This window comes from Ursus maritimus, unplaced genomic scaffold, assembly GCF_017311325.1.
Source record: "Ursus maritimus isolate PB19 unplaced genomic scaffold, ASM1731132v1 scaffold_13, whole genome shotgun sequence".
NCBI lineage: Eukaryota > Metazoa > Chordata > Mammalia > Carnivora > Ursidae > Ursus > Ursus maritimus.
The window spans coordinates 69,647,669-69,672,347 of NW_024423675.1; the positions used below are offsets into that span (position 1 = coordinate 69,647,669).

Consider the following 24,679-nt stretch of genomic DNA (forward strand, 5'->3'; position numbering starts at 1 on the left):
CCCTCGGGGGCGTGCCCGGCACGCGGTGGGCGGTCCCTCGGGGGCGTGCCCGGCGCGGTGGGCGGTCCTCGGGGGCGTACCCGGCACGCGGTGGGCGGTCCCTCGGGGGCGTGCCCGGCGCGGAGCCGCGCTCACCTTATGTAGCCGGTCTTGGGCCTGTGAGTTAGATGCCACCGGTAAGCCGTGTAGTCTTTCCAGCCGACGTTTTTGGGGTCATGCCACAGCGTACGCACCTGAGAAAACACGTCAGTTGGCATCCTGCGTCGTGACCTCACGGCACCGAAGCGGAAACGAGACGCGACCCTGCAAACCGATCCCTTGGCTCGGGCCGCTACACCCCCTCCGACGGTTTCAGGGCCCAAATGTCTCGTGCGGATCGAACCCGCGGACCGGGAGCAGCGGCGCCCGACCAAGAGCCTGGGCGTTTGAGCTGGAGCCAGCCGTGGATTCAGACTCTCCGTCCTCCGCCTCCTCGTCGCGGGGCGGTGGGCAGAACACAGGCTCCAAACCCAGTTCTCCCCACCTCTAGAAGAAATAGGTTTAACGTGCAAGAGGATCGCCGGCTGTGGTCATGAAAGCACCAGGCCCGGCTTCTTCAGTCAGGGAGATACTCCCTAAACGAGCGTTCAAACCGGTGCAACTTGAGGGCAACTGATGACAACACCGAGGCGGGGGCGTCTTTGCGGTGGGGGGCAAGGGCTGCTCTTGGGAAGCCGTGGCGGCTGCNNNGCGGAAGGGGCCTGGCTGGGCCTCCCTCGGTGTCCTCACCTGCCCTTCGGTGTTCCCAGTGTGCCACAGGGCGTTCCTCAGGTGCTCGCCGGTCCCCGTGGTGGAGTTCACCACCTTGAGGGACACGCCGGAGTAGCCGTAGGCCCGGGTGGGCTGGTCCTCCCAGTAGGTCTGCGTCACCTGCTTCCACATGACCACGTAGAAGCGGCTGCTGGACTGGTAGCCGAAGACGAAGCCGGCGTAGTCATCGTCGCGGTCGGTGTTGACGTAAAATGTGCCGCTGAAGTCGACAGACCCGAACTCATCGAAACCTGGGTGTCAGGGGACATTCAGGCGGAGGGTTCGGGGGAACAGCCTTCGGGCAAATGCCTGCATTAGCCCGGGATCAGGGGATGCAGATATTAGGAGATGTGCCTCGGGTTCTGCGGCTCACACATGACTGACATGCATGGGATTTAATAGGTTCAGATCCCACGTGCAGAGTGTAGGCAGAGCTTTCCCGCATCATGCAAAATTTCACAGACCAAGTCCAGAAACTAAAATGGCGTACCGAACATGAAATTTCAAACGTGTGACTCCCCAGCCCCTCGTCGAGACCATTTAGGCAGACGTGGAAGGACGAAGGCTCCCAAGAGACCTCCCTAATCCCACCCCCATGAGCCTCCTGCGTGCCCCGTGGGCACCTTGCCCCCACGAACCACAAAGGCGCATATCTCCAGGCTCACCAACAGCGATGCCGGGGTCCGAGTTGGCCGTCTGCACCAGCTCCTTGCCTTGATGGCGAATGACCCAGTTGGGGTCGATTTGAGTAGTGCCCTTGGGGTCCAGGTGGACCATCTGGAAGTTCCTGAAGTCGGTTTCACTGATGGCGCTATTTTCAGGACACACGTCATCAATGTCTGGGATGCTGTCATTGTCAAAGTCGTCCTTGCAAGCGTCCCCACGTCCGTCACCTGCCGCCAGGACAAGCAGGACAATGAGAAAACAAATAGATGGTTTGCCATTTGCCTTTCTGAAGCGTCCTCACATGCTAGCTGGGGCACTGCATGGAGCAGTGACCCCGTGCAGTGGCTGCAGTGGCCTGGCCAGCCTGCAGGGTCCCCCCACTCAACACTGGACCGAGGGGTGGGGGCGGTCAACCGGAACCGAGCTGAACTTGCAGCTTTGCTTTCTGATAGTTTTCAGAACTATTACGACCTTTCTTCATCATCTTGCCCAAACCTTTGATTTGAAGCAGAGCTCTTACTCTACTAATGACTTTCCCTGGGGAGATGCTTTTTTCTGGAAGCTTCTTTCAACTTGTCCATCGAGGTAGTGGAAGGGGTGGGGTTTGCAGCAGGCCCAGACCTCTGGCTGCATACGGGGGGCCCATGGCCCCCACAGCTGCCAGTCTGCACTAAGTATGACCACCCCCAGGCCGATGGCAGCTTCCTACACTTGCTTGTTCGGGTGCTGATTGCTTCAGAAGGAGAAAAGGTACCTACTTCAGCTAATTTCCCATCACATTCTGGAAACTGGTTCCGCCCCCTCACACATCCCACAGGGCGGCCTGAGCAGAGCACTGTGGGTCCAGACAGGCTTCCCGTGTCCACTGGAATCACCTTCAGATCCCGAGTCCCTGTGTGGCTGTGAGTCACATGGGCTCAGAGGCCCATACTCCGTCTCCGCTCCTGGAGGCCGAGCAGAGCCACACGCACCTGCAGCCACTTTCTCATGCTCCCCCAAACCCTCTGAGCACAACGTGCACCTCATTGCCTATTGGAGACCCTCCCGGGGGTCCCAATTCCTGCTGCGGCCCCCTGGGTGCAGTCAGCTGCGGGGAAACAAGGCCCTTTTCCTAACATTTCACACCCACCATTTTTTGCTTGCTTTGCCCTTGAAAGAATAAATCCCAGCCCTCACTGTCATGACCACAGATCCCCACCCCATCCTGTCTGTGACGGGTGCCTCTCTGCGGAAACCGCCAACAGCTTTGACTCTGAGACTGCTGCTGCCCCGATGCGCGAGGAGCCTGTGGCTGGCACAGCAGGCTGGGGGGCGGGGGTGGAGCTGCCACAGAGGGGGCGTGGCACCCCCATGTACCCCGCAGACTTGGCCCCTGAGCTCCCAGGCGCAGCACCTACCGTCCGAGTCCTCCTGGCCCGGGTTGGACACCAGTCGGCAGTTGTCCCTGTCATCGGGGACCCCATCGTTGTCATCATCTGAGTCACAGGCATCGCCCTGGCCATCATGGTCATGGTCAGCCTGGTTGGCATTGGAGATGTAGGGACAGTTGTCCTGGTTGTTCTGGTGACCGTCCTCATCAATGTCCTCGTTGTTGTCACACTGGTCTCCCACGAGGTCATTGTCCACGTCAGTCTGGGGGACAGAGCAGGACCCATGCTCAGCATCCGCCCAGGGAGCCGGGCGCTGGGCCGGAAGTCGCCCGGACCTTGCGGCTGGGCTGCCACCTCCTGCACGTGCGCGGCTGAGCCCCGGGGAGGGCTGTCTGCGTCAGGGGGCAGCATCAGGACACTCCACCCTCCACGACCGCTCTCCACGGGCTCGCGTCATGAAAAGAAGACTGGAAAGAATTAACGCCACGGAATCGAGTGCCTTTTTGACATCGTCTGCGCGGTGTATCCCGCGTGCGACAGCGATGAGCTACGTTCACTGTCTTCCAAAGGCAGATCTGGAGGAGAAGCCGGTTCCCACGTTTGCTTCAGGGAAAGGAAGTTAAGTGGAGGGAGGCACAGTTCCCATCAGGAAGGGCGGCAAAGGCACCCACGCGTTTGGCTCTTGGCCACCGAGATACGAGAGGGAAGCGCTGAGTTCAGTAAATGTTTTCAGTTAAAATGATTGAAAAGCCCGTGCTGTCACTTGTTGGCAGAGCTCACGGAAAGCCACACAGACACATCTATCGACGACTGATAAGGCCCCGACCCCCTTCTGCTCATAGACACACCGATCAATCACGTGATCAATTACCTGGTCGGGGTTGTGCACCAGGGGGCAGTTGTCGCAGTGATCGCCCACGCCGTCCCCGTCGGTGTCTCTCTGGTCAGTGTTGTAGACGTAGGGACAGTTGTCCCGTTCGTTGAAGACATCTGTGGGTATTCCAGGGAAAACAGAGAAAGCACGGAGCTTTTCCTACTGCATTAAACAACTTACAGCCAAACTTTTGTTCAACAAAAAAGGATCTAAGACTATGGAGAAGTGTAAATATTATTGAATTCCTGGAAGAACATGTGTCAGATTTCCCACTGAAGTTCAAATCCCCTTAGTTTGTAACAGCCGCTCGCAGAGGCTTCCGGATAATGCGGCAGACGAAGCGTTGTGTTCTCACGGTGTGATCTCTGAGTTCACCCTGTGGATTGTTCCCCCACATCCATCCCTAAAACTGGCCTTGAGCCCGGAGCTGAGTGCCTTCTGGGGCCATGCTGCCTCCTTGTCACCATCTGCTCCACAGAGGAAAGTGATGGAGGCAGAGGCTGACCTCTGGGTTTCCGGGTGTCCTACCTCATTTCAAGAAATCTGCCTTCAGGCGATGGGTCCCATCACCACTGGGGTCATGGGAACATGAAGTAACAGTGGGTCGCAACAACCCCATCCACAGCTGGCAACCCCAAACATCACGATCGCTGAGTCAGAAGCAGGCGCAGGACGGGCTGAGGCGCCTCCTGCCTGAGGCGCCTCCTGCCTGGACAGCTGGGGCCCGAGGGGGCGGGAAGGGGAGGGCAGCGAGAACGGACCCCAGGAAGGGCTGGCTCACGCTCCGGCTGCTGCCTGGGCAGAGAGCGCCCGTCGGCCCCAGCCCTAGCCCACGGACACCCGGCAGGCGAGGGACAACCACTGCTGGGGGTACGGCCTCCCTTCCAGGGCACCAGCAGCCTGGGAGCTCGGGGCACTCTCTGGCAGAACGTGACCTGGAGGTGTCAGACGTTCCTGACACCTGGGGCACCCCTGAGGGCAGCTTTGCCATGGCTGACTCATGAGTTGTTAGAAATAAGGGCGTGGCAGGATCATCCCCGGACAGGGAGGCAGGCAGCCGTCAGACATGTCCCGGAGGCGTGATTTGGTGAGGAGACAGGACTGCACTCTTGGGGCTCTGACGGGGGTAAGCGTGAAGGACATAGCGCGCGGGACTAAGGGCTGGGTCACGAGAAGGAAGAGGCCACGTCTGCAGTTCTATGAAGGGAGGTCCTAAGGCTGCTGACGCCCCCACCGACCCCAGGACGGACGGGTCGGGGGAGGCTGGTTGGGCTCCGGTGAGAACAGCTGAATCTCGTGCCGGCCCACATATGCGGCCAGCTTACGCCACGCCCGTGGGAGGACGATGACTCGCCGGGTCTCGAACACTCGTGTATAGCAAGGAGCAGAACTGACCGTCTCCGTCGATGTCCACGGAGCACGCGTCCCCCTCGCCGTTGTTGTCCGTGTCGATCTGTGCGGGGTTGTGCACATACGGGCAGTTGTCACAGCGGTCCCCAACCTCATCCTTGTCGTAGTCAAATTGGCGGGGGTTAAAGAGAAGCTGGCAGTTGTCCTACGGGAAGGCGAGGGAAGGAGTCAGGAAACCGCGTGGGAGCTGTGCTGGGTTGCACGTCACACCCTCCCAGGGAGCGGACGACCCACGCAGACGGAGCTAGGCAGCCCCAGAGCAATGCATCTGCCTCCCGCTAAAACCGTTGAGATTTTCTTATGGCAAAGATGACATACTGCTCGCTGCATGGTGAGAACAGATACGTGCCCATCTCACGAGCGAGTGAGTAGTGATGAGTGGGTCGGTGGATCAGGAAAGGCAGAGGTGGTGAAGCCGTGATTAGGAACAGGTGGCCTGTTCCCGCTAGGGCCGTGCTGAGCACCATGTGAAGTCACTGAGGTCTTGCGACGACCTTCTCAAAGCGCTAGCATGCACACGCAGTAAAGGCAAGCACATCGCTCATCGCGAGGACAGCCGTGCTCGTCGCTGCACCCACAGGAGGACGGGCGGGCCCTCTGCGCGTCGCGAGAGGTTGAACTACTGCCAGCGTCCCAGCAGAGTGCCCACGGCCCCACACCGGGCTGGTCACTGTGTGTTGCCCACGCCCCACACCCTGTCAGTGCTGGGTTGCGTGTGCAGGAATGCAGATCACAGACGTGTACGGGGGCCTGGGACGAGGCTCTCCTCCCTGGCCACCTGCTCCTGAGGCCGAAAGTGGCCCCGCTGGCCCCACCTTCTCATCGTCCACGCCGTCATTGTCGTCGTCATCGTCACAGGCGTCGCCGGTGCCGTCCTTGTCGAAGTCTTCCTGCCCAGAATTAGGCAGTAGGGGACAGTTGTCCTGCGAGCAGAGGACACACAGGAGTCATAAAACACTCAGGGGGCAGGGGAGTAATGCCGCGGGCGCAGAGCTGTCCCCAGGGGGGCGAGGCTGCGCTGGAGACACCGTCCTGCCGCCAGCGCGTCCAGACAGGGACGCTCGTGTCCTTCGCTCAGGACCCCCGTGAAGCTGCCACAGGAGAGCAGAAACCCAAGGGGAGGAAGGGGCCGCTGCTCTGAAAGCCTGGAGGAGGGCAGAGCCCGCGGGGTCCCCTTCCTCCCCACGACGCCAGCTCACAGAGAGCCGCGCTCACGCATTCTCGCCCTCCTCAGCCAACAGGCGCCAGGAGTCAGAGGTGGACATCTGCTCAGAAACCGAGGCATAGAGTCCAAATCATCTCCCCAGTCAGCTCTTCGCATGAGTGGGTAACTGGCGTAATGAGAAGAATCATTCTGTGTCACTCCAACGATGTCATAATTCAAACCTGAGCTGCATTTCAATTCTGTTCCCCCGTGCCCCACGGAAGTCCCAGGGTGGCCTCCAAACAGACCAGCAAGGACCCCAGTCCCACACGTGTCCCACCTGGGGTCAGGTCTGGAGCCGGCAAAGGGCTCCCTGGTGCCATCGCACCCAGGCTTCCCCAGTCCCACAAATGTGGGGAAACATGGCTCCAGCAAGTTACCGCCTCAAGAAAGGGAGCCGTGCGAGCGAGCGGAGGATGCCGTGGGAACCACCCGGAGCTCCCAACTGTTTAGACCCGTAGGTTATCTCCAAACTGCCACAACGGCCCCGAGTGGGGACTCCTGGGCCGGTGGGGGCGGGGGAGCGCTCACCTGGATGCAGTGGTACGTGGCGTTGGTGGCACAGACCAGGTTCTTGTTGGGCCAGCCGTCCAGGTCCGAGTCCTCCCCGCAGATGAGCCCGTCGCCCGCGTAGCCCGTCTGGCACTCACACTTGTACATGGGGTCGCTGAAGTGCCCCAGGTAGATGCATTCTGCATGCTTGTGGCAGGCATGAGTCTTGTCCTTGCACGGGTTTTCAGGCTCACACACCTGCGGGGAAAGGGCCATGTGGTTAGGACACATGGAGACCCTACCCCTCACGTGGAGGGTCTGAGGTGGGCGTTCGGGGACAAGCGCAGAGGTGCAGGCCCCCCCTGGAGGGCTGCAGGGTCAGCAGGTGCCGGGCAGGCATCCAGAGACTCAGAGCGATGCTCTCTCTGGAGGCGTTTTCCAGAGGCTCCAGAGCAGCACTGGCATGACGTCCGAGCCCACAGGCGACCGTGTGCTGTCACCCCGGGCCTCTCGGGCTCCTTGCAGGAAAGCTCCGCTCCGCCCCCACCAGGCTAGTCCAGTCGGGGTGGTGGATAGGCTCCCACAGCCCTCCGCCGGCCCCAGGGAGGCCGCCCCTGTTCTTCTCCACCCCCCTATGCCCAGTGCCCCGGGCTCTTCCCAATGGATTTACAGCCTTTCCCCAGCGCACGAAGGGCCGGCTTCCTCACCTGCTTCTCGGTCCTGGCGACCTCTAGGCCGACGCCGAACGGCTGGGTCCCTTTGTAGCGAGGGGGGCACGGCAGGCAGTGGAAGCCGGGGTTGGTGTTGACGCAGCGGTGGGCTTTGCTCGTGGTGAAGCAGACGTCGGTGACCACAGCGCACTGCGGGATACACAGGCGTGAGCCCTGTCCCCGCCTCCGCGGGCACCGCTTCCCCAGGGCGGGCACCCACCTCGTCCAGGTCCTCACAGTGCGTGCCGTTGCCCAGGAAGCCCACGGGGCAGGAGCCGCAGGACCAGGAGCCGTCGGGAAAGCTGCTGCACTGGGCTCCAGGGAAGCAGGGATTGGATAAGCAGCCGTCTGCGTGGGAGGACGCAGAGCGGGGTTAGCCGGGCTCACACCCCAGAGCCAGTCACAGACGCACCGCCACGCCCCAGGGGCTCGGCTGCAGGGAAACTGAGTAACTCAGGGAGGGCCGGGGGCGCCTGCAGCGTCACCACCTCCAAGAGCTCACCCTTGGGCGGTACAAACACAGCGGCTACCAGGCACGTGCACGGCTGTCGCCACACAAAACACTCCCTGTGCGTCCTGCATTTGCCATGTTCGCATAGACATGCTGACGAGCTCGGTGATAAGAGCGGCTATCGTGACGTGCACAGAGCTCATCTTTCTTTTCTATTTTTCTACTGTTCTGCTCTTTGTTTTACGCTTTCTGGTTTTGCACCTGCCCCCGCCCGCACACCCACCGATGGGACAGCTTCTCTTATTGCACATCTGCTGCTCCTGGACGTCCCCCACGCAGTCCTTGCCCCCGTGCTGGGGCTCGGGGCTGTTGCAGACACGCGTCCGCTCCCGGATCCCGCCGGCACAGGTGACGGTGCAGGCTGACCACGGGGACCACGGGCTCCACCGGCCGTCGACTGCGGGTGGAGAGCACAGAGGGTCAATGGGGAAGGCAACCTATGCGGGAAGAGCCAGATGGAGCGGAACCTCCACACATGGCTGGAAAATTGGGAAGAGTGTGCTTTCGTGGCCCTAAGCTCAGGGGTAATGCAGATGATAGATTTCGGTTGGCGTGGTTTTCACCTCTGGGAAGAGAAATCACACAGGCGCTGCGCGTGGAAGCTGACTGCTAACGCGGGCCTGCGGGCGCAGGGGCACCTGTCAGGGAAGAGCTCACGTTCGTTTTAATGGACATGCTGGCTGCCCGTGCTGGGCACGAATCGGGCTTCTGAGAGGCCTCCTGGCACCGTGGGTCCCGGGTCCAGCTGCAGGTCAGCCGTGCCCTGAGACCCACGGTTCTGGGGCATCCACACGCCCCCAGTAAAGGGCACACAGTGACAGCTCCCATAGTTCTGCTGATGTTTCGCTCAATCGCGGACGAGCCGTAATCTCACTGAGCTAGCTTGGACGAGGTCAGGGCTCGCAGGTGGTCGGGATCTGCCCCGAGGCCGGCTTCCAGCAGCTCAACGGCTCAGTCCCGCTGCCGCTGGGCAGGAGCGGGCCTGGCCCGGAGCCCTGGTCCCCACTGTCTCGTGCACCCGCTCCCGCCCTGCCTTCACCCCACCTACTCGGACATGGGACGCCCTGGCAGCCCTTCGTCTCGCGGCCGCTCCCTCTGCAGTTCTTGCCGCCCATCTGGGGGACCGGCGAGTTGCAAAGACGGATGCGCGTGATGTTGCCGACGCCGCAGGTCACAGAGCAGGACGACCAAGGCGACCAGTGGCTCCAGCCCCCATCCTGCCGGACTAGCACACAGACAAGGACAAGGGCGTCAGGGCGGCCGCTGTCCGGGCATTTGCTCACGCCCAGCGGTGGAGAGGAGGAGAAGCAGCCGACCCCACCCCCCGACACTGAGCACCCCTGACACTCACTGCGGTTGTCACACTTGCCCAGGCTGCACACCCGCGTCTGGATGGACGGCCCCAAGCAGGTGTTGCTGGTGACATCACAGGACCGCCCTCTCTGCTGGGTGCCTGAGCCACAGGTGACAGAGCACTGGGTCCACTCCGCCCATGGGGACCAGCCTTCCTCTCCGTCCAGTGCTGCATGGGAATCACAGGGCCTGTCAGGCCTCTGCCCAGGGCAGCCCGGGGGTGGACCAGCCCGTGAAGGGAGGGAGAAGCCGCGTGCTGGGGAGGGCAGGTGTCCAGAGTACACCCTCCCCTGAGCAGGGCGCCCGGTGCGGCACACACCAGTCACCCGACGTCCACACCTCGGTCGGAGCTCAGGGCCTGCCCGCCTGGGTGGGACGGAGGGACACATGGGGATGCCTGCAGAGCGCCCCGGAGGCCACGGGATTTACCGTTCGTGCGCTGAGCCGCACTCACTGTCCGTGTCGGGTCTACGGATTTCTTAAGATGGCTCACAGGACAGAGTCCAGAACAGCGTCCACACGGGACTTTATGGGACTTACTAAGATTTAACTTGCTTCCATTTTAACCTCCTGCTGAGTTACATGTGATAATGAAATTTTTAAATTTTGATTGAAATGACAGGTCACAAAATTAAGTCCCAAATAATTTAAATCAGGACAAGTTAAATAAAAAGGCAATTTCTTGCAAAGAAAGTCTTCCAAGTGAATTATAATCCGTAAGTAAGAGAAACGAGAACAACTTCCTGTGAGAGATCTGTCTGGTGAGCGCACAATGCACTGCTTTCCCGCGGTCGTTACTCGGGGCATGTGCTGTGTGAAGATTAAACATTGCAGAAAGCAGGAAACCAGACGAGAATGAGGTCGCGGAGACTGCTCTCAACAGTGCGGACGTGGGCCCTGCCCCTCGGGGTCGGGACGCCGCCCATCCAGCTCTTAAGGCACGTCAGGCCCTTGCACGGACGCGGTCTACTCTAATATTGTCCGTTTTAATCATAAAACTAACCCCATGTAGTGGGCATAATCACCCCATATTTTACAGATAATGAATCTGAGTCCCAGAAAAATTATATTTTGCCCAAAATCACAGAGTGGCAGAGCTTGAGCTCATCCCCAGAGCCATTCTCCAGCCTCGTCCAGAGGGCGTGTGGAAAGCCTGCAGCGCGTCCCCAGCCCATGACCTCGGCCTCGAGGCCTCCAGACCAGGCAGGGGAGGAGGAACCACAGACGCCACCGGAGTGGCCGGCATGCTCACACGGGGGAGGAGAGAGGGGCCCGCAGGGTAACAGAGGGACAAACGCGGCAGAGCGCAGCGGCAGGAGCGGGGGGCGGCCGCGTGTGGCTGCAGCGTGAGACCCCAGCTGGGACACCGGGGCGACGAAGCCTGGGCCGGCATCCGTGCAAAGGTGCCGTCCCCAGGGAAGCCACGAGGGCGCAATCCATGCAAGGACCCGGGGACACCGCACAGCAGGACCTGGGTGGGGACCTGAGCATCCACTAGACCCCGGCTACCCGGAGCCCGCGGGGCCAGGAGCCGACCTCGGATGCCGGCTCACCCCGCCTGGGGAGCCCGTGGGCGTGCAGGGCCCTCCCGCCCTCAGTGTCTGCTCCTGGGGACACCATCTGTTACGAGGGTGCATTGGGGGTGCTGCTCTGATGGGCTTTGTTCCCACTGTCCTTACTCTGCGGGGTGTACTTCCAGGGTTACTGGCTGTCCTAACACTTGGAGCGCCAAGTCTCAGTGCCCGGCACTCCTGAGGGCCCTAAGTCAGCGCTCTGCCCTTGCACAGCTGCCGTGGAGCCCGGCCTCCTCACCCAGAGGTGACAGGACAGGAGCCTGAACTCCAGGGACGTTCAGACTCCAGGTCAGTGTGGGCCGTGAGTGTGGACTGCCTCAGGGTGAGGCGTCCCTGCACCCTCTCCTCCACCCTGCTCACAGTGTAAGGCTGCGGGTCAGCAGACAGAGTAACAAACAGGCACAGGGCCGATGAACGGGCCAGCCAGCACCCCGAGCTCCGCGCACTTACAGTGGAAGCAGGACGGGCAGCACTCTCCTTCCACAAAGGACGGGTTGGCGCAGGTCGCCGGGGGACAGGTGATTTGGTGGCAAACGGTTTTAAATTTCTGCAAGCAGAGAAAGGGGTTCATGTAACATGCATTTAAAAGAACGAACATCGGTGCGAGGGCTGGATGGGAAGGGCTGGGGGGACGGCTGTGCCCATCCAGGTGCCACAGACCCTGCGCGTCACAGACAACAGAAATAAAGACAGGCCGTCTGCACACAACAGGCAGGAGGCCCAGGTCTGCGTGCACCGCGGACCCCTGAGGCCGCCATCGTGGAGACGGGTAGGGCTACCCCAGGGGAGGAGGCTAAGTTCCCTACCGATCACCGTGGGCAGCGACCTGCACCCCCAGGCCCCGCGGAGCTGCCTGGAGTTACACGCACTGGCCAGCTCCACCCCGGCCGCCTCCCACCTCCCTTGGGACAGTCATTCTCCTCCTGGAGCTCCGTTTCTTTTGTGCAGAGCAGTGGGGTTGGCTGGAGCCTTACTTACGGTCAACACCGCTCACCCCCATCCTCCCGGGTCTCCGGACGCGGCTGCACATGTCTGCGGCTCGCCAGGGAAGACTGGGGATGCGGCCACCCCGTGCAGGCCCCCGACGGGAGGAGTGTCCCCACGCCTCACCTTGCAGGTACACTTGGTGCAGCTGTCCACCACCCACGTCTCATTTTCCGCGAAGAAGCGGCCGTCTTGCCAGCAAGCGGACATGTTCCTCGTCTTAGGCAGGCCGCCGATGAGCTCCCAGAGAAACTGGTTATCGTTGGACTGGAAGGTTGAGGGAAACATCTCAGTGTCAACGAATACAACATACCCGCTCATCATCTCACGGCCGAGAAAGATCGCGCCTCCTTGACCGGAGAGCGCCCGCGGTCTGGACTAGAGCCGCCAGCTGTGCAGAAGGCTCTGCGTGGGGCGCCACAACCCCCTCAGAGAGTCGGATCCGGTCGATGTGAAACCTCCCCAAGCAAGGTCACGCCTGCCGCCACTGTTCTCGCTGCACTTGCGCCTCAGCGCCCGGCTGACAGCCAGTCTGGAGCTCACGCCTCTGCACGTCGGCCCAGGGGGCTCCAGCCCTCGGGGCCCAGCGGCGGGCTGGTGCTGGATGGAGAAGGGACCCTCCTGGCCAAGCGCCACTGAAAACTAATGCCCAGTTTGTGAATTCACCCATTCTTGCAAAGACCACAGACCCGGTCTGAGAACGTGATGGCAAGGACACGCACACACCTAATTCTTGCTGTCTTGGGGGTTACAGGCTGGAGGAAAAGCTATCAGGTTTTAAACAAAATCAAAGAAGTGAAAATGACACGGGCCACCCCGACGTGTTTCTAGCGCTCCTCCCGCTGACGCGCTGTGGGCTCCTCTCCCCCTCGGGGGGGCTTCTGGGTGGGGTCACAGGCCCTGTGAGAATCACAAGAAAGGCACGGGTCCTCTCTTGCCCCAAAATGCACAGAAACAGTGCTGTTGAGGAAGGCACGCAGCCTTTGCCATGAGCTGCCTAGCTGTGCCCACTGCCTCTACCTCTCCACGGAGTGGAAATCGAGCTGGTCCCACCCCATCCTGGGCCACAGTCAGAACATGGCTCCGGGCCCTTTCCTGTGGGGCAGAGGGTGGGAACGGGCGACCCCCGCTGAGCGTCTCTGCCCGGGCCGCAGGAGGGAGGACACCCCAGACCTGCAGACCCTCCAGGCCTGTCCTCCCCGTGTCTCTCTCCCTGTTCCCGTCCCCTGAGCCCAGCGGAGGGCGTGTCGCAGGGGAAGCTGGCTCCTGTCACCAGGGACACTGCTTCCTCCCCAAAGTGCTGGGGACCTGGCTGTTCTCATCCTGCCCGTGTCCTCACCTCCCAGAGCTCCGCGGCCAGCCCTCGCCTCACCCATCCTCTCCACAAAAGCGCCTCCCTCTCCCTCAGAAGCTGTATCTGCTGGGGACATGAGCGCCCCCGGGTTAAGAACCGTCCTGAGTGCATGGAGCCCGTGGGCCTCCGATTCAGAGTCCCCGCCCCCACCTGCCCTGTCTCCCTGCCGTGCGCGTCCCCGCGGGGAAGCGGCCGGCCGGGCACCCACCACTGTCCGCAGGTTCTCGTGCAGCTGGTTGACCATGACGTGCAGCCCCGACAGCTCAGTGATCATGGTGCCCAGCTCCTCACAGGAGCGCTCACACACCTCCGGCCTCCTGGGCGCACCTGGGCCCGCGTACTCGGGGGCCACCTGCGGGCTCAGGTGCAGCGTCTCTGTGGTCTCGCTGATGGCATTGGCTTCAGCTGCAGGAAGCACAGGGACGGAGGTGAGCGCGGCCTGGCCACGTGGAGGTGGTGCCACGGAGAAGTCCGGGCCCACGCCACGCAGGCGCGAGGTCCACCCAGAACAGCGAGTGACAGCACCACGTCCATCACGGCCCTGCTGGTAAAACAAGCCACTGCCCACTTGGTGACACCTGCCAACAGCGCCATGGACAGCCGCCGGCCGCACAGCAGGGGTGCTCAACAACAGGGCAGTGATGGAAGGCAGAAGCCTGGAGACCGTCCGCGCACAGGCGCAGCTCTGCCCTGTGAGGGGCTCTGCCGAGAGGAGGCAATCTCCTGTGACAACCCTTTTCTTCCATCCCCACCGGATCTGCTTCCGACCATGTGTTCTCGGGAAATCCGCGGCCTCCCCCCAGCTGTTTGCTTGCCCATTTTTCTATTCCAAACACCCTTTATTTTGGGTTTTGGCTCCGCGTCAAGGAGGATTCAGCAGTCCTCACACTGATCAGTAGCTTGGTCCGACCTCACCGGCCCTCCCTCGCACTTGCGTCCTCTCTTCGTCCGCCCTGCGGCATCCCCTGGAGGGAAGGGCAGACCCCTCAGACGCTTGACCAGGGGATTCCCCCTCAAAGCCCCTGAAGCCGCACAAACCCTCTGGGGTCCCCGCCACGGGATGGGCTAGGACACAAACCGGAAACGGACTTGGGCCAGTCCAGAGAGAAGGGACCCCGTGGGAGCCGGTGGTCCTAGACGGGGCCGTGCCCCCACCACGTGACTGCCACGGGAGTAAGACGCCCTGTGTCTCTCAACGTCTCACTGCCGAGTTACGCCTTGCGAACGCCATCATTCCATCGGGGCTCCTGCTGTTGAGGTTTTATTCCTCGGTCATAAATCCTTGCACAATCGCACTGATCTGGGGAGCTCCCCTGCCTTGCTGGTTGGACGGGGGTGCGTACCCCACAAACATAAGCACGTCAGCCACTGCACACAGGTATCAGATTAAAAACAACACTGCACCCAGGAACATGCCCCGCGGCCCACCACCGCCTGATTTCGGATGAGCCCCGGAACACCTCCTCAGAACGGGATACCCCACAGTCACGGTGTCTGTCGCCCTCTGATGAGACAGACGCGCGGCAGGGTCCCCTGTGGTTAGACCTGGGACCCAGACTGGAGTCCCCTTCTCCTGCTATCGAGGGTGAAGGGTCTCCTTGCCCCGCGGAGCTCAGCACCTGGAATGGCGCTCAGCTTTCCCGTAAACACAAGCACAGCCCCCTCGGGTCAGGGCACCGAGAGCCACTCTCTGCTTTCTCTGTGTCTGTGGAACCTTCCCACGAGGTTAGTGTCAGATGTCCATTTACTATCCTAGCCTTTACTGAACTTTTTGCTTTTTAAAGACTACATTTCGGGGCGCCTGGGTGGCTCAATCATTAAACCTCTGCCTTCGGCTCAGGGCGTGATCCCGGCGTTCTGGGATCGAGCCCCACATCAGGCTCCTCCGCTGGGAGCCTGCTTCTTCCTCTCCCACTCCCCCTGCTTGTGTTCCCTCTCTCGCTGTCTCTCTCTCTCTCTCTGTGTCAAATAAATAAATAAATAAAATCTCAAAAAAAATTAAAAAATTAAAAAATAAAGACTACATTCCCCCCCAAAAAGGCAGTGGCTTAAGTCACGGGGATCAGCAGCTGGCCTGTTAGCCGGGCTGGAGACACGGGGGTGAGGTCGTAGCCCCAGCAGCTACTGCAAACGAGGGGCTTCTTGTGGGAGCCTGTGTGACCGGGGGGACAGGCTCTAGGAACTTCTCTCCACCCCACCATCTGGCTAAAAATCACTATCCAAATTCCTTTCCTGCCCAGTGCTTGTACTGGCTGACCGTGGAAGACGTGCAGATGGACAGGGGCACAAGCTCCATGGTGACCCCCGGCCGGCCGCACGGCGCGCCCAATGCCAGCAGGGCAGACACGCGGGGTCCCTGCTCTTCCGCGGGCCGAGTTCCGCTCCTGGCTCGGGGGAGTGCGGGCCCCAGAGCCACCGCGGAGACTTACAGACCTCACATCCTCCATGCTCTGCACACGTCGGTCTCCATGTGTCAGACTCTAGAGCTGACACGAACACGGGCCCCAGTGACAACAGCTCACAGAAGGAGACCGCGCTGGGAGACAGGTGGGCGGCCAGCCCGCAGGTAGCCACGTGCGGCAGCCGTGGACCCGGAGCCTCAGCTGCTTTACTGAGCATAAACGGGCCCATCCCAGAGGCATTCTGAGGATTCACCGACACTGAGTGTAAAGGGCCCAGCAAACTGAGCTTCATAAAGTAAGCACTCAAGAACGTGTCAGATTACGGCTGCAGGTAAACGCGAAAGGCCGTGAGCAGGCAACGCGTACCGTCCGTCAGTGGTTCCAACAGCCCAGATGTCTTCATAGCTGGGCTTTGTCAACAGCTGTGAGGAGCATGAGAAAACCCCCTGAAACCTGTCAGGCAAGTATCTGTGTGTGAGCTTACAGAGATGATCTTCACACATTAACAGACTGGAAAATTGGCTGTATTCACGTTAAAATGCAGGGGTTGACTTTTTGGCTTGTAAAATGGATTATTCTGGATTATTAAAATATATTCAAAATTAATCTTTCAAGCAGGTTATCATTTTCAGATGTCAACATGTCTAAGTTGACCAGCAAACCCACTCAAAGATAATAATGACACTTAATTAGAATAGTCTTTCTTAAATTCCCGCTAGCGCTCCCCCATATACACACGCGTGCACACACACATTCGCACATTCGCACTCACACGCACACGTGTGTACATGCACACTCACAGACATGCACACACATCATAGTAGAAATCCGTCCAAGACAAGAAAGGAAACATGAAATACGTTGCTCAAAACACACCTACCTCCCTGACTTTGCTGACAACCTTTCTTGCTCAGAACATCTTCCACTGAGTTCTCGAACACTAAGTAGACGTTCTGCAGCAAACCCTGGAAATACACGTGAGGAGAGAAACAGAGCAGCGGATAAAAATCCAACGTCTGAGGCTAAGCTAAGTGACATTTTAAAAATACAAGATGTGTTCTTTAAACAGTAAGAACACTTCCTTCCACGACTTTACACTTGCAGGCTGAGCTCTCATTACCGTGGGTCCTCCTGCGTGGCGCAGACCGGGGATCTCACATACGAGACAGTGAGGGTGGCCCCAAGACACGTGCGCTAATTCTGTCTTCAGAGCACGTCTGGTCAAGTCGGACGCGCTGGGCTGCATTTCCTTTTCCTGGCATCTGGCTAACAGTCTCGGAAGTGCCCGAGGCCTAATCACAGACACGGGCTCCCAAAGGCGAGAGTGCCTTCCTCACCGTGAGCGGTCAGCAGCCTGCACGGCAGGGCCCACAGGAGCTTCCCGACGGCCACCAGAGCTGAGTTCAACGACCAGTGAGGACTCCAGCCTTCTACTCAAATAACTGAATTTAAATGCACGTTGATTTCCAAAGAAGGCGCAGATCTGGAGGGGAGAACGCACTGACTCCACTGCGGGTTCTAAACACTTGTGGTTTTGGAAAGATCTTCCCAAAACTATTTCAACATGGATGTGTTTTAAGATGAACATGGAGCTCTCTTCTCATAAATCAATAGCCCTTTTCTTAACAAGCATGGCTGTTAATCTGCTCTCCTAGCATCTCAGTACTAAAGGAGAGTGGGCAGTGGGTTCCACGTACGGACCCTGGGGTTGCCAGAACCTTGGAGGGGGGCGGATGCCCTGGTCATTGAACCGTTTTCAGTCTGGAAAGCAGTGACCGCTTGCACAGGTAAGAAAGCACACCTGGGACAACATGCTCTGCTCATCTGTGGTTGAGACAGGTGTGTGAGCACGCACGCGTGTGCATAGGTATGTGTGCAGTGGTGTGCACACATGTGCATGCATACAGTGTATGTATGTGTGTGCGAGTGTGCACATGTGTGCACGCGTGTGCGTATGCACGTGTGATGCTTGTGTGTGCATGTCTCTGTGCGCTGCACAGGGTGGTGTGTGTCTCCCGAGCCGGGCCTGACCTGCTCCAGCACCGGCATCCCGTTAAGAGAGGCCTTTGCTGGTCAGCTCCCAGCTCCCACTCCCCTGCCTCACGCGTCGGCCGCGACCCTGCCGTACGTACCCTGAAGTGACTTTCTCGCGCAGAGCCCTTGGCCACATACATCCTGCTCTTTTCTGTCCGCAGCTGCTCATAGAAAGGCTCGTCCAGTGTGAAGCTGTCGATGAGGTCACAGCCCACGTACAAGCTGTAGGTGTCCCCGGTGACCTGCACGGTCACGTTCTTCCACTGGGAGTCAGCCAGGCCCACGTCCTCCAGGGAGATGACGTGCTGGGTGCCGTCTATCCAGTAGGTAAGGTCCAGCGTGTCTGCTGGGCCGTTGGAGACAATTTCGAATTGCCTCTGGGAGGCTCCGGGGCCCTCCAGAGCCAGGAGCGTGCCCCGGGACTTGGGGTCCTGCTTCAGGCTGGCCGTGAGAAAGAAGCCCTCCTTTTGCCGCACGGTCTTGGCGATCTTGCTGAGGTAATCTGCGTTCACCGGCGGGATGTAGTCAAAGCGGACGAAGCGATAGGCAGGCACGCTGGGGTCAGGCCCCCGGAACTGCTTGGCCCCGATGGTCTTCCGGTTTATGTTGCTGATGCTGAAAAGGTCGAAGGCCGTGTCCTCGTCCTGGCCACCGGCTGCCAGCAGGGACAGAGCAGGGAGGTTACCAGCAGGCAGGGTGAGCACGAGCGCAGGGGGGATTTTTACATGTGGGGGAGCAATCCGTGATTGCACGTGCCCCTGAGTCAGTGAGGCCTCGGTGTCCCCCGGCTCCCCTCCCTTTCCATCGGGGTGCTAATGGCAGCTTTCATGTGAAGCCATTATCCTCTCTCTCCGGCTGCTTCCCAAAGTGGGGCCCCTGGAGACAGCTGCTGGTTCACAGAACTCGATTCCATCCTTGGCTGAGCAGGGAGCGTGAGCCAGAAGGTAAACTGAGCACATCGTCTAGATCAGCTGGCGCTCTCCGCAGCCAGACGTTCTTGGGGAGGAAGCACTGCCCCGCTGGGCTCTGCACACCTTCCAGAATCTGCCCCTGCTCTCCCACCCAGATGCGAGGCTTAGGTGAGGCCCTGCCTCTATCATTTGATCTCCCCGGAAAATACTCCTGCAGAGGAAATGGGCCTTTGTCCTTGCTATGGACGCATTACATGTTGCTTTCCTGTGATCACTTACACAAGTTACATTGTATCTCTTTATTTTGCAGAAGTATATTCTGCGGGTCTTACTGAACACTCCAGGTAAGGCTCTGAGACAGTGGTGGGTCTCAAGTCTGCAAATCAATGGTTTTAAGTCACCCTCTGAATGACTGGAAAGAAAAGTAATCAGACCGTCCCAAATATAACAGTTTAAATAATTCAAAATAATTTACTGAACAGAAATTTTAAACGAAGCATAGCCTTCCATCTCCTACATGGCAAGTTCAAACATCATATTCACAGTGTTGCTGATCCACGGGTGAGTTCTACCACCTTTGATAGAGCCATTTGGCAATATATCAAAAATCCTTAAAATAACGAAAACCTGTGACTCAGCAATTTTGCTTTTGTGCCTCTTTCTAAGGATATAATCACAAGTACTAGTAGAGATTTAGTCACAGCAGGATTCCTGGTAGCATCATTTATACTCATGATAATAAACCAATGATGTAGATGGAGATTGGTCTAAAAAATATCAGGGTTATCTTGTGGTGGAATATTACACAGTCCTTAAAAACCATGTTGTGTGAAAATAAACACACGGGAAAGTATTTATGATATATTTTCAAGTAGGGAAAAAGTGGGAAGAACAGAGTTCTAAAGCACCAGGTACAAATTCAGCATCTGGGGAAAAAAGGCTAGATGTGCACAGCAAACGTCGTGTCTCTGGTGAAAGAGTATTTTTCTCTAATACCTAGATTTTCCAAATGTAAGTAATTTCCTATTATGCAGAGTCAGAAGTAAGTAAATATTTGGTGAAGAGGAAGTTCCGGACCTTCTCAGGAATGGCAGTCACGTCACCTGCTGGGGCCCGACAGCCCCGCACGACCGGAGACGCTGTCCACACTCACCTCGAGCGCCGGACGAGGCCCAGAGCGCCAGCAGCATTAGCGTCCAGAACATCCTGGCGTCCGCGGCCGAACCCTACGGAGGAATCAGACCCCGGTTACGCAGGCACACACAGCAGCCACTTTCCGTGTCGGCCGGAATTTTCACTCACAGGAACAGTTTATGTATCAGAGTCAAAAACAAAGCGGATTTGTGGGAAGTAAACGCTGGATAGGAAATGAGCTTTTCGAAGGGGGCGCTTCTAACCGTGGCTGGTTTTTATTGGACTGGCATGTGTCGACAAGCACTGTGCTAATCACATCTCAATGGTCACATTATTTGATCCTCATAATGACCTAGGAGGCAAATACTATTATTATCATGCCCATTCTACAGATGGGTAAATGAAGAACCAGGAGAGTTAAGTGCTTGCCCAGAGCAACGCTGCTGGTGAGAAGCGAAGCCAAGACTTAAACCCAGGAAGCATGAATTTAGAAAAGTATCAGCATTATTTAGAAAATCATCTACGAAGACGTTTTTGAGTAAATAGCTAAGGAAAAACAAAGTTGTGCCTAACTTAAACAGAATAAATACTAACCGTGTGCAGGAGAAGTAAATTTAATTTGGTGTATCATAACCACAAAAAAACATAGCATTCTACTTAGCCATCACTTTTACTCGGCTGCTCTATTTTCCTGCAGGCCTGTTTTTCCATTCTTGAGGATTCTCAGTTGGCCTGGTTCAGGCCAGCAGACGCTGGGCCAGAACTCAGGAGACCTGGACAGAAGCCTGCTCCGCTCTTAACTCCTGCTCCGCCTTGGCGCTCCAGCTCCAGCATCCCGCGTGGGCAGTATCCCGCGCGCACATGTGGGGCACGGAGGTCCCTCCCAGCAGCAGGCTGCTTCCTGCTCCGGATCCGAGCGGGGGCTGAGACCCCAACCCTCCCCTAGGAGGATAGCAACGCTCGTGAGCAGCTCAGGGCTGAAGAGAGCCAAGCAGTGTCCGTCTCCAGAAGGATCTGGTGAACTGGAAGCAGTCATGTTCCTGGGAGGGAGGAGTGCTCCCCAGGAGCAGAGTCTGCTCTGCAGGCCTCGCGGGCTCCTCCGGAGTCTGGACTCCGGCTGCATGCAACCTCTCCACGAACAAGGCCGCGGGCCCGGTTGTCTGCCAGTGGCGCATTGCGAGGCAGCGGGCCCCAGCGGGCGGCCTGCTCAACCTCCCACCTCAGTTTGGTCACCTGCCCAATGAGGAGCAGTCGTTGGAAGCACCACCGGTAGGGTCACTGCGAGGAGTGAGCTAAGCGAGTCGTACTGGAAAGGGTGCACGCAGCACGGCAAGCCCAGGTGTTGCTGATCGCACCACTCGGCTGTCCCCAGACCGCTCTCTCTGGGGCTTTCCCACAAAGCAGGGATGCGCACCTGGTTCTCGAAGGACAGAGGTCACGAGGAAGCACTCTAGAACTCAGAACGACACCGGGCGCTCAGTGAGCTCCTGCAAGTGGTCTCAGTGTAAACAGTGGTGAGCACATCTGGAATGCTCCCTGTGTCCCCTCAACCAGGTGTGTGCTGTCTGTCCCCTGCAGACAGAGGGTGACAGCTGGCTCTGGCAAAGGTGGGCTCCCTCCAAGATGCACGTCCCCGAGGTCTGGACGCCCTGCTTCCCGAGTGTCAGCTTAGACAGAGTAACTTGAACTCTGTTACTAACAAAACCAAAACCTCTGGTCCCCAGAAGAGGAGTGTCACCGGGTGTCGGCGTTCTGGCCAAATGAGTGAGGGGGTCGCCTCTCATTTCACGGGGTCACGGCAGGACCAGGAATGTCCGTATCACATACAACGCTCAGTACGGACACACGGACACATGCCGCCCTCAATGTGCGGTTGACCTCCACACGCTCTGTGTGTGTTCACGGCTCTAATTTTTCCAAAGAAACTTTCAAAGACTTTCTGAAGCACAATGTAATTAGAGCACATAAAGGTCTTTTAAAATCCTTTTAGATCAGCCATCAAAGCAGCAACTTTTCTGAGCAAACTCTAGTTCCCTCCCTCAGGAGGGACACGATCGCATAGGAGCCCCCACCCAGCCTCCTGCGGGACCCCCGGGCCAGACTTTCCTGGACAGATCAGCCCCCGCTTGCAACCACAGCTGGATTCCAGGGTCCTCACACGCTTCTCTAGACTATGGTACGTGGTGTCCATTAATAACACTCCAAGACACCTCTGAGCTATTAGCAGTGTTTAGAATTGGAGTCTCTATAATCTGATTGTGTTTTCACTTTCCCAGGAGGGCTTTTCTCAGACACCCCCCTCATGGTCCCCCCTCCACGACAAACATTACTGTGGGAGCTTCTTACTCTGTAGCTGAAAACACAAGCCTATGCCCAGCCTCACAGACAGGTACACGCGTGACAGTCACAAGGACCGTCAGACCCGACGACCGCCAAGGAAGCTCCCCGCGCGAGCCCCACACGCAGAACGCTTCCCGGGGCTTCCTCACGTCGGCTCTGCTCGCAGGGTGCAGACGGGGTCGCAGACAAGCCCCCACCTCACATTATAAATGTATGTGGCTCTTTTTCCTTCTCCCTTCTTAGAAATCAAAACAGCTGTTTCCAAAAATTAAAGTACAATGCCATGATTTCCTACTAATTGCACAAAGTTCTTACCTGGCACGTGAGCAGCTGTGGCGAGGGCTGAGGCCGGGCTGGGGGGCCGAGGGCAGAGCACCGGGTCCGCGGCGTGCGTGCGGGAGACTCAGTCCTCTCTGCCGCCGAGCTGGGTCGGCACCGCACTGGCCGCCCGGCAGCAGCCGCCGCTTTATATGCTCCGGTCTCCTGGGTGGTGCTGTCAGTCAGACGCGGAGGAAGCACGGTGAATTCATCCTTCGAAGGAGTGACATAATCCCCCTCCGATCTCGCATTCGCTCCGAGCACCTGGCACACGGGTGCGGGTGCCGCCCCGCTCCCGCAGCCCTCCAGCTGGCCGGCAGAGGAGGGGCCTCCAAGAAGGGAGAGCAAGCACTCACTTTTCCTGTCTTCTCTCAGGAAACAAAGTGCTATAAAAACAGCCAGCAAGACTGGCTGGAACTCCCCTTTTTGCTTCACAGAAAGATTGCAAGTTCTAGGGTTTTAAATAAGCTTCCCATCACCCAGACTGAGAAGGTCTTTCTACACCAGCGAGTCCCAATCAGCAAAATGCAGAGCGGCTGCTGGTGGGAGGAGTCGATGTATGGATGAGGTTATCCTATGGCTGGATTCATTTACCACGTGCAAAATAAATATCTGACCTAAGAAGAAGTGGGAAACTTTTATTTTCACTTAGATGACTGAGAAAGAGGAAAGGGAGGATTTATTTCATCCGAATCGTGCACTGTGTCCTGTCTGGACCCCAGAGGAGGCCTCCCTGCGGGCACCCCGGACGGGGTCACATCCCGCTGGCACTTTATCTCCGGTGGCAGACAACCAGTCACCAGCTCCAAGGGCTCACTTAGTGGGACAGCCTGCAGGATAGAGAGTCCAGAATAATAATAGTGGCAGCAGTCAGACTCCCTGCCCCTCCCCAGAGCCCATCATCACCCACAGCAAGCGTAGACAGTGGCCAGAGGGAGGAAGTGGACAGAGGGAGGAGGAGGACAGAGGGAGGAAGTGGACAGAGGGAGGAAGAGGTGGTCAGAGGGAGGAGGAGGAAGACAGAGGGAGGAGGTGGACAGAGGGAGGAGGACGTGGACAGAGGGAGGAGGTAGAGGGAGGAGGAGGCAGACAGAGGGAGGAGGAGGCAGACAGAGGGAGAAGGTGGACAGAGGGAGGTGGAGAAACAGACCCCTCACTGAGCAGGGAGCCCAACATGCGGCTCAGTCACAGGGCCCCGAGATCATGACCTGAGCTGAAGGCAGATGCTTAACCAACTGAGCCACCCAGACACCCCTTCTATACACAGTCTTTATAAACTCTGGATATATAATAGTATCTTGTAAATTTGTCGGACAGAGGGAGGAGGAGGTGGACAGAGGGAGGAGGTGGACAGAGGGAGGAGGAGGCAGACAGAGGGAGGAGGAGGCGGACAGAGGGAGGAGGCGGTGGACGGAGGGAGGAGGAGGTGGTCAGAGGGAGGAGGAGGTGGACAGAAGTAGGAGGAGGTGGTCAGAGGGAGGAGGAGGTGGACGGAGAGAGGAGGAGGTGGTTAGAGGGAGGAAGAGTGGACAGAGGGAGGAAGAGGCGGTCAGAGGGAGGAGGAGGTAGACAGAGGGAGGAGGAGGCAGACAGAGGGAGGAGGAGGTGGACAGAGGGAGGAGGAGGTAGACAGAGGGAGGAGGAGGCAGACAGAGGGAGGAGGAGGCGGACAGAGGGAGGAGGAGGTAGACAGAGGGAGGAGGAGGTGGTCAGAGGGAGGAGGAGGTAGAGGGAGGAGGAGGTAGACAGAGGGAGGAGGAGGCGGACAGAGGGAGGAGATGGACAGAGGGAGGAGATGGACAGAGGGTGGGCAGAGGGAGGAGGAGGTGGACGGAGAGAGGAGGAGGTGGTCAGAGGGAGGAAGAGTGGAGAAAGGGAGGAAGAGGCAGTCAGAGGGAGGAGGAGGTGATCAGAGGGAGGAGGAGGTAGACAGAGGGAGGAGGAGGCGGACAGAGGGAGGAGGTGGACAGAGAGAGGAGGCAGACGGAGGAGGAGTTCTGATTTCCTCAGATGAATCACTTTCTCTAGTAATTTCCTGGCCCACCCTTGTCTATGCAGCCTTCACAGATGGGGCACGAGGCCATCCTCCAAACTCTGAAATAGACTCTGCTCTGGGGGGGGGGGGGGAAGGGGGGAGGAGGTGGACAGAGGGAGGAGGTAGACAGAGGGAGGAGTTGGACAGAGGGAGGAGGAGGCGGACAGGGGAGCAGGCGGACAGAGGGAGGAGGTGGACGGAGGGAGGAGGAGGT

At 58.6% G+C, this 24,679-nt stretch overlaps 1 protein-coding gene across 1 annotated transcript in view; it reads right to left on the reverse strand.

Moving 5' to 3' along the window:
• THBS2 (thrombospondin 2) overlaps positions 1–22,690 on the reverse strand; it is a 26,570-nt gene extending 3,880 nt beyond the window's left edge. Inside the window, exons 1-20 of the mRNA XM_040628074.1 lie at positions 22,428–22,690; positions 19,792–19,864; positions 17,826–18,382; positions 16,574–16,658; positions 13,500–13,696; positions 12,064–12,204; positions 11,404–11,500; positions 9,378–9,548; positions 9,075–9,251; positions 8,250–8,423; positions 7,736–7,863; positions 7,513–7,665; positions 6,845–7,063; positions 5,925–6,032; positions 5,095–5,254; positions 3,697–3,815; positions 2,853–3,087; positions 1,455–1,682; positions 769–1,040; positions 136–233 (exon numbers count right to left, since the gene is read on the reverse strand). Coding sequence (XP_040484008.1) covers positions 136–233; positions 769–1,040; positions 1,455–1,682; positions 2,853–3,087; positions 3,697–3,815; positions 5,095–5,254; positions 5,925–6,032; positions 6,845–7,063; positions 7,513–7,665; positions 7,736–7,863; positions 8,250–8,423; positions 9,075–9,251; positions 9,378–9,548; positions 11,404–11,500; positions 12,064–12,204; positions 13,500–13,696; positions 16,574–16,658; positions 17,826–18,382; positions 19,792–19,843 — 3,371 coding nt within the window. The 5' untranslated portion in view covers positions 19,844–19,864; positions 22,428–22,690. The remainder of the gene's footprint in view (positions 1–135; positions 234–768; positions 1,041–1,454; positions 1,683–2,852; positions 3,088–3,696; positions 3,816–5,094; positions 5,255–5,924; positions 6,033–6,844; positions 7,064–7,512; positions 7,666–7,735; positions 7,864–8,249; positions 8,424–9,074; positions 9,252–9,377; positions 9,549–11,403; positions 11,501–12,063; positions 12,205–13,499; positions 13,697–16,573; positions 16,659–17,825; positions 18,383–19,791; positions 19,865–22,427) is intronic.
• Between the last annotated feature and the right edge of the window lie 1,989 nt (positions 22,691–24,679).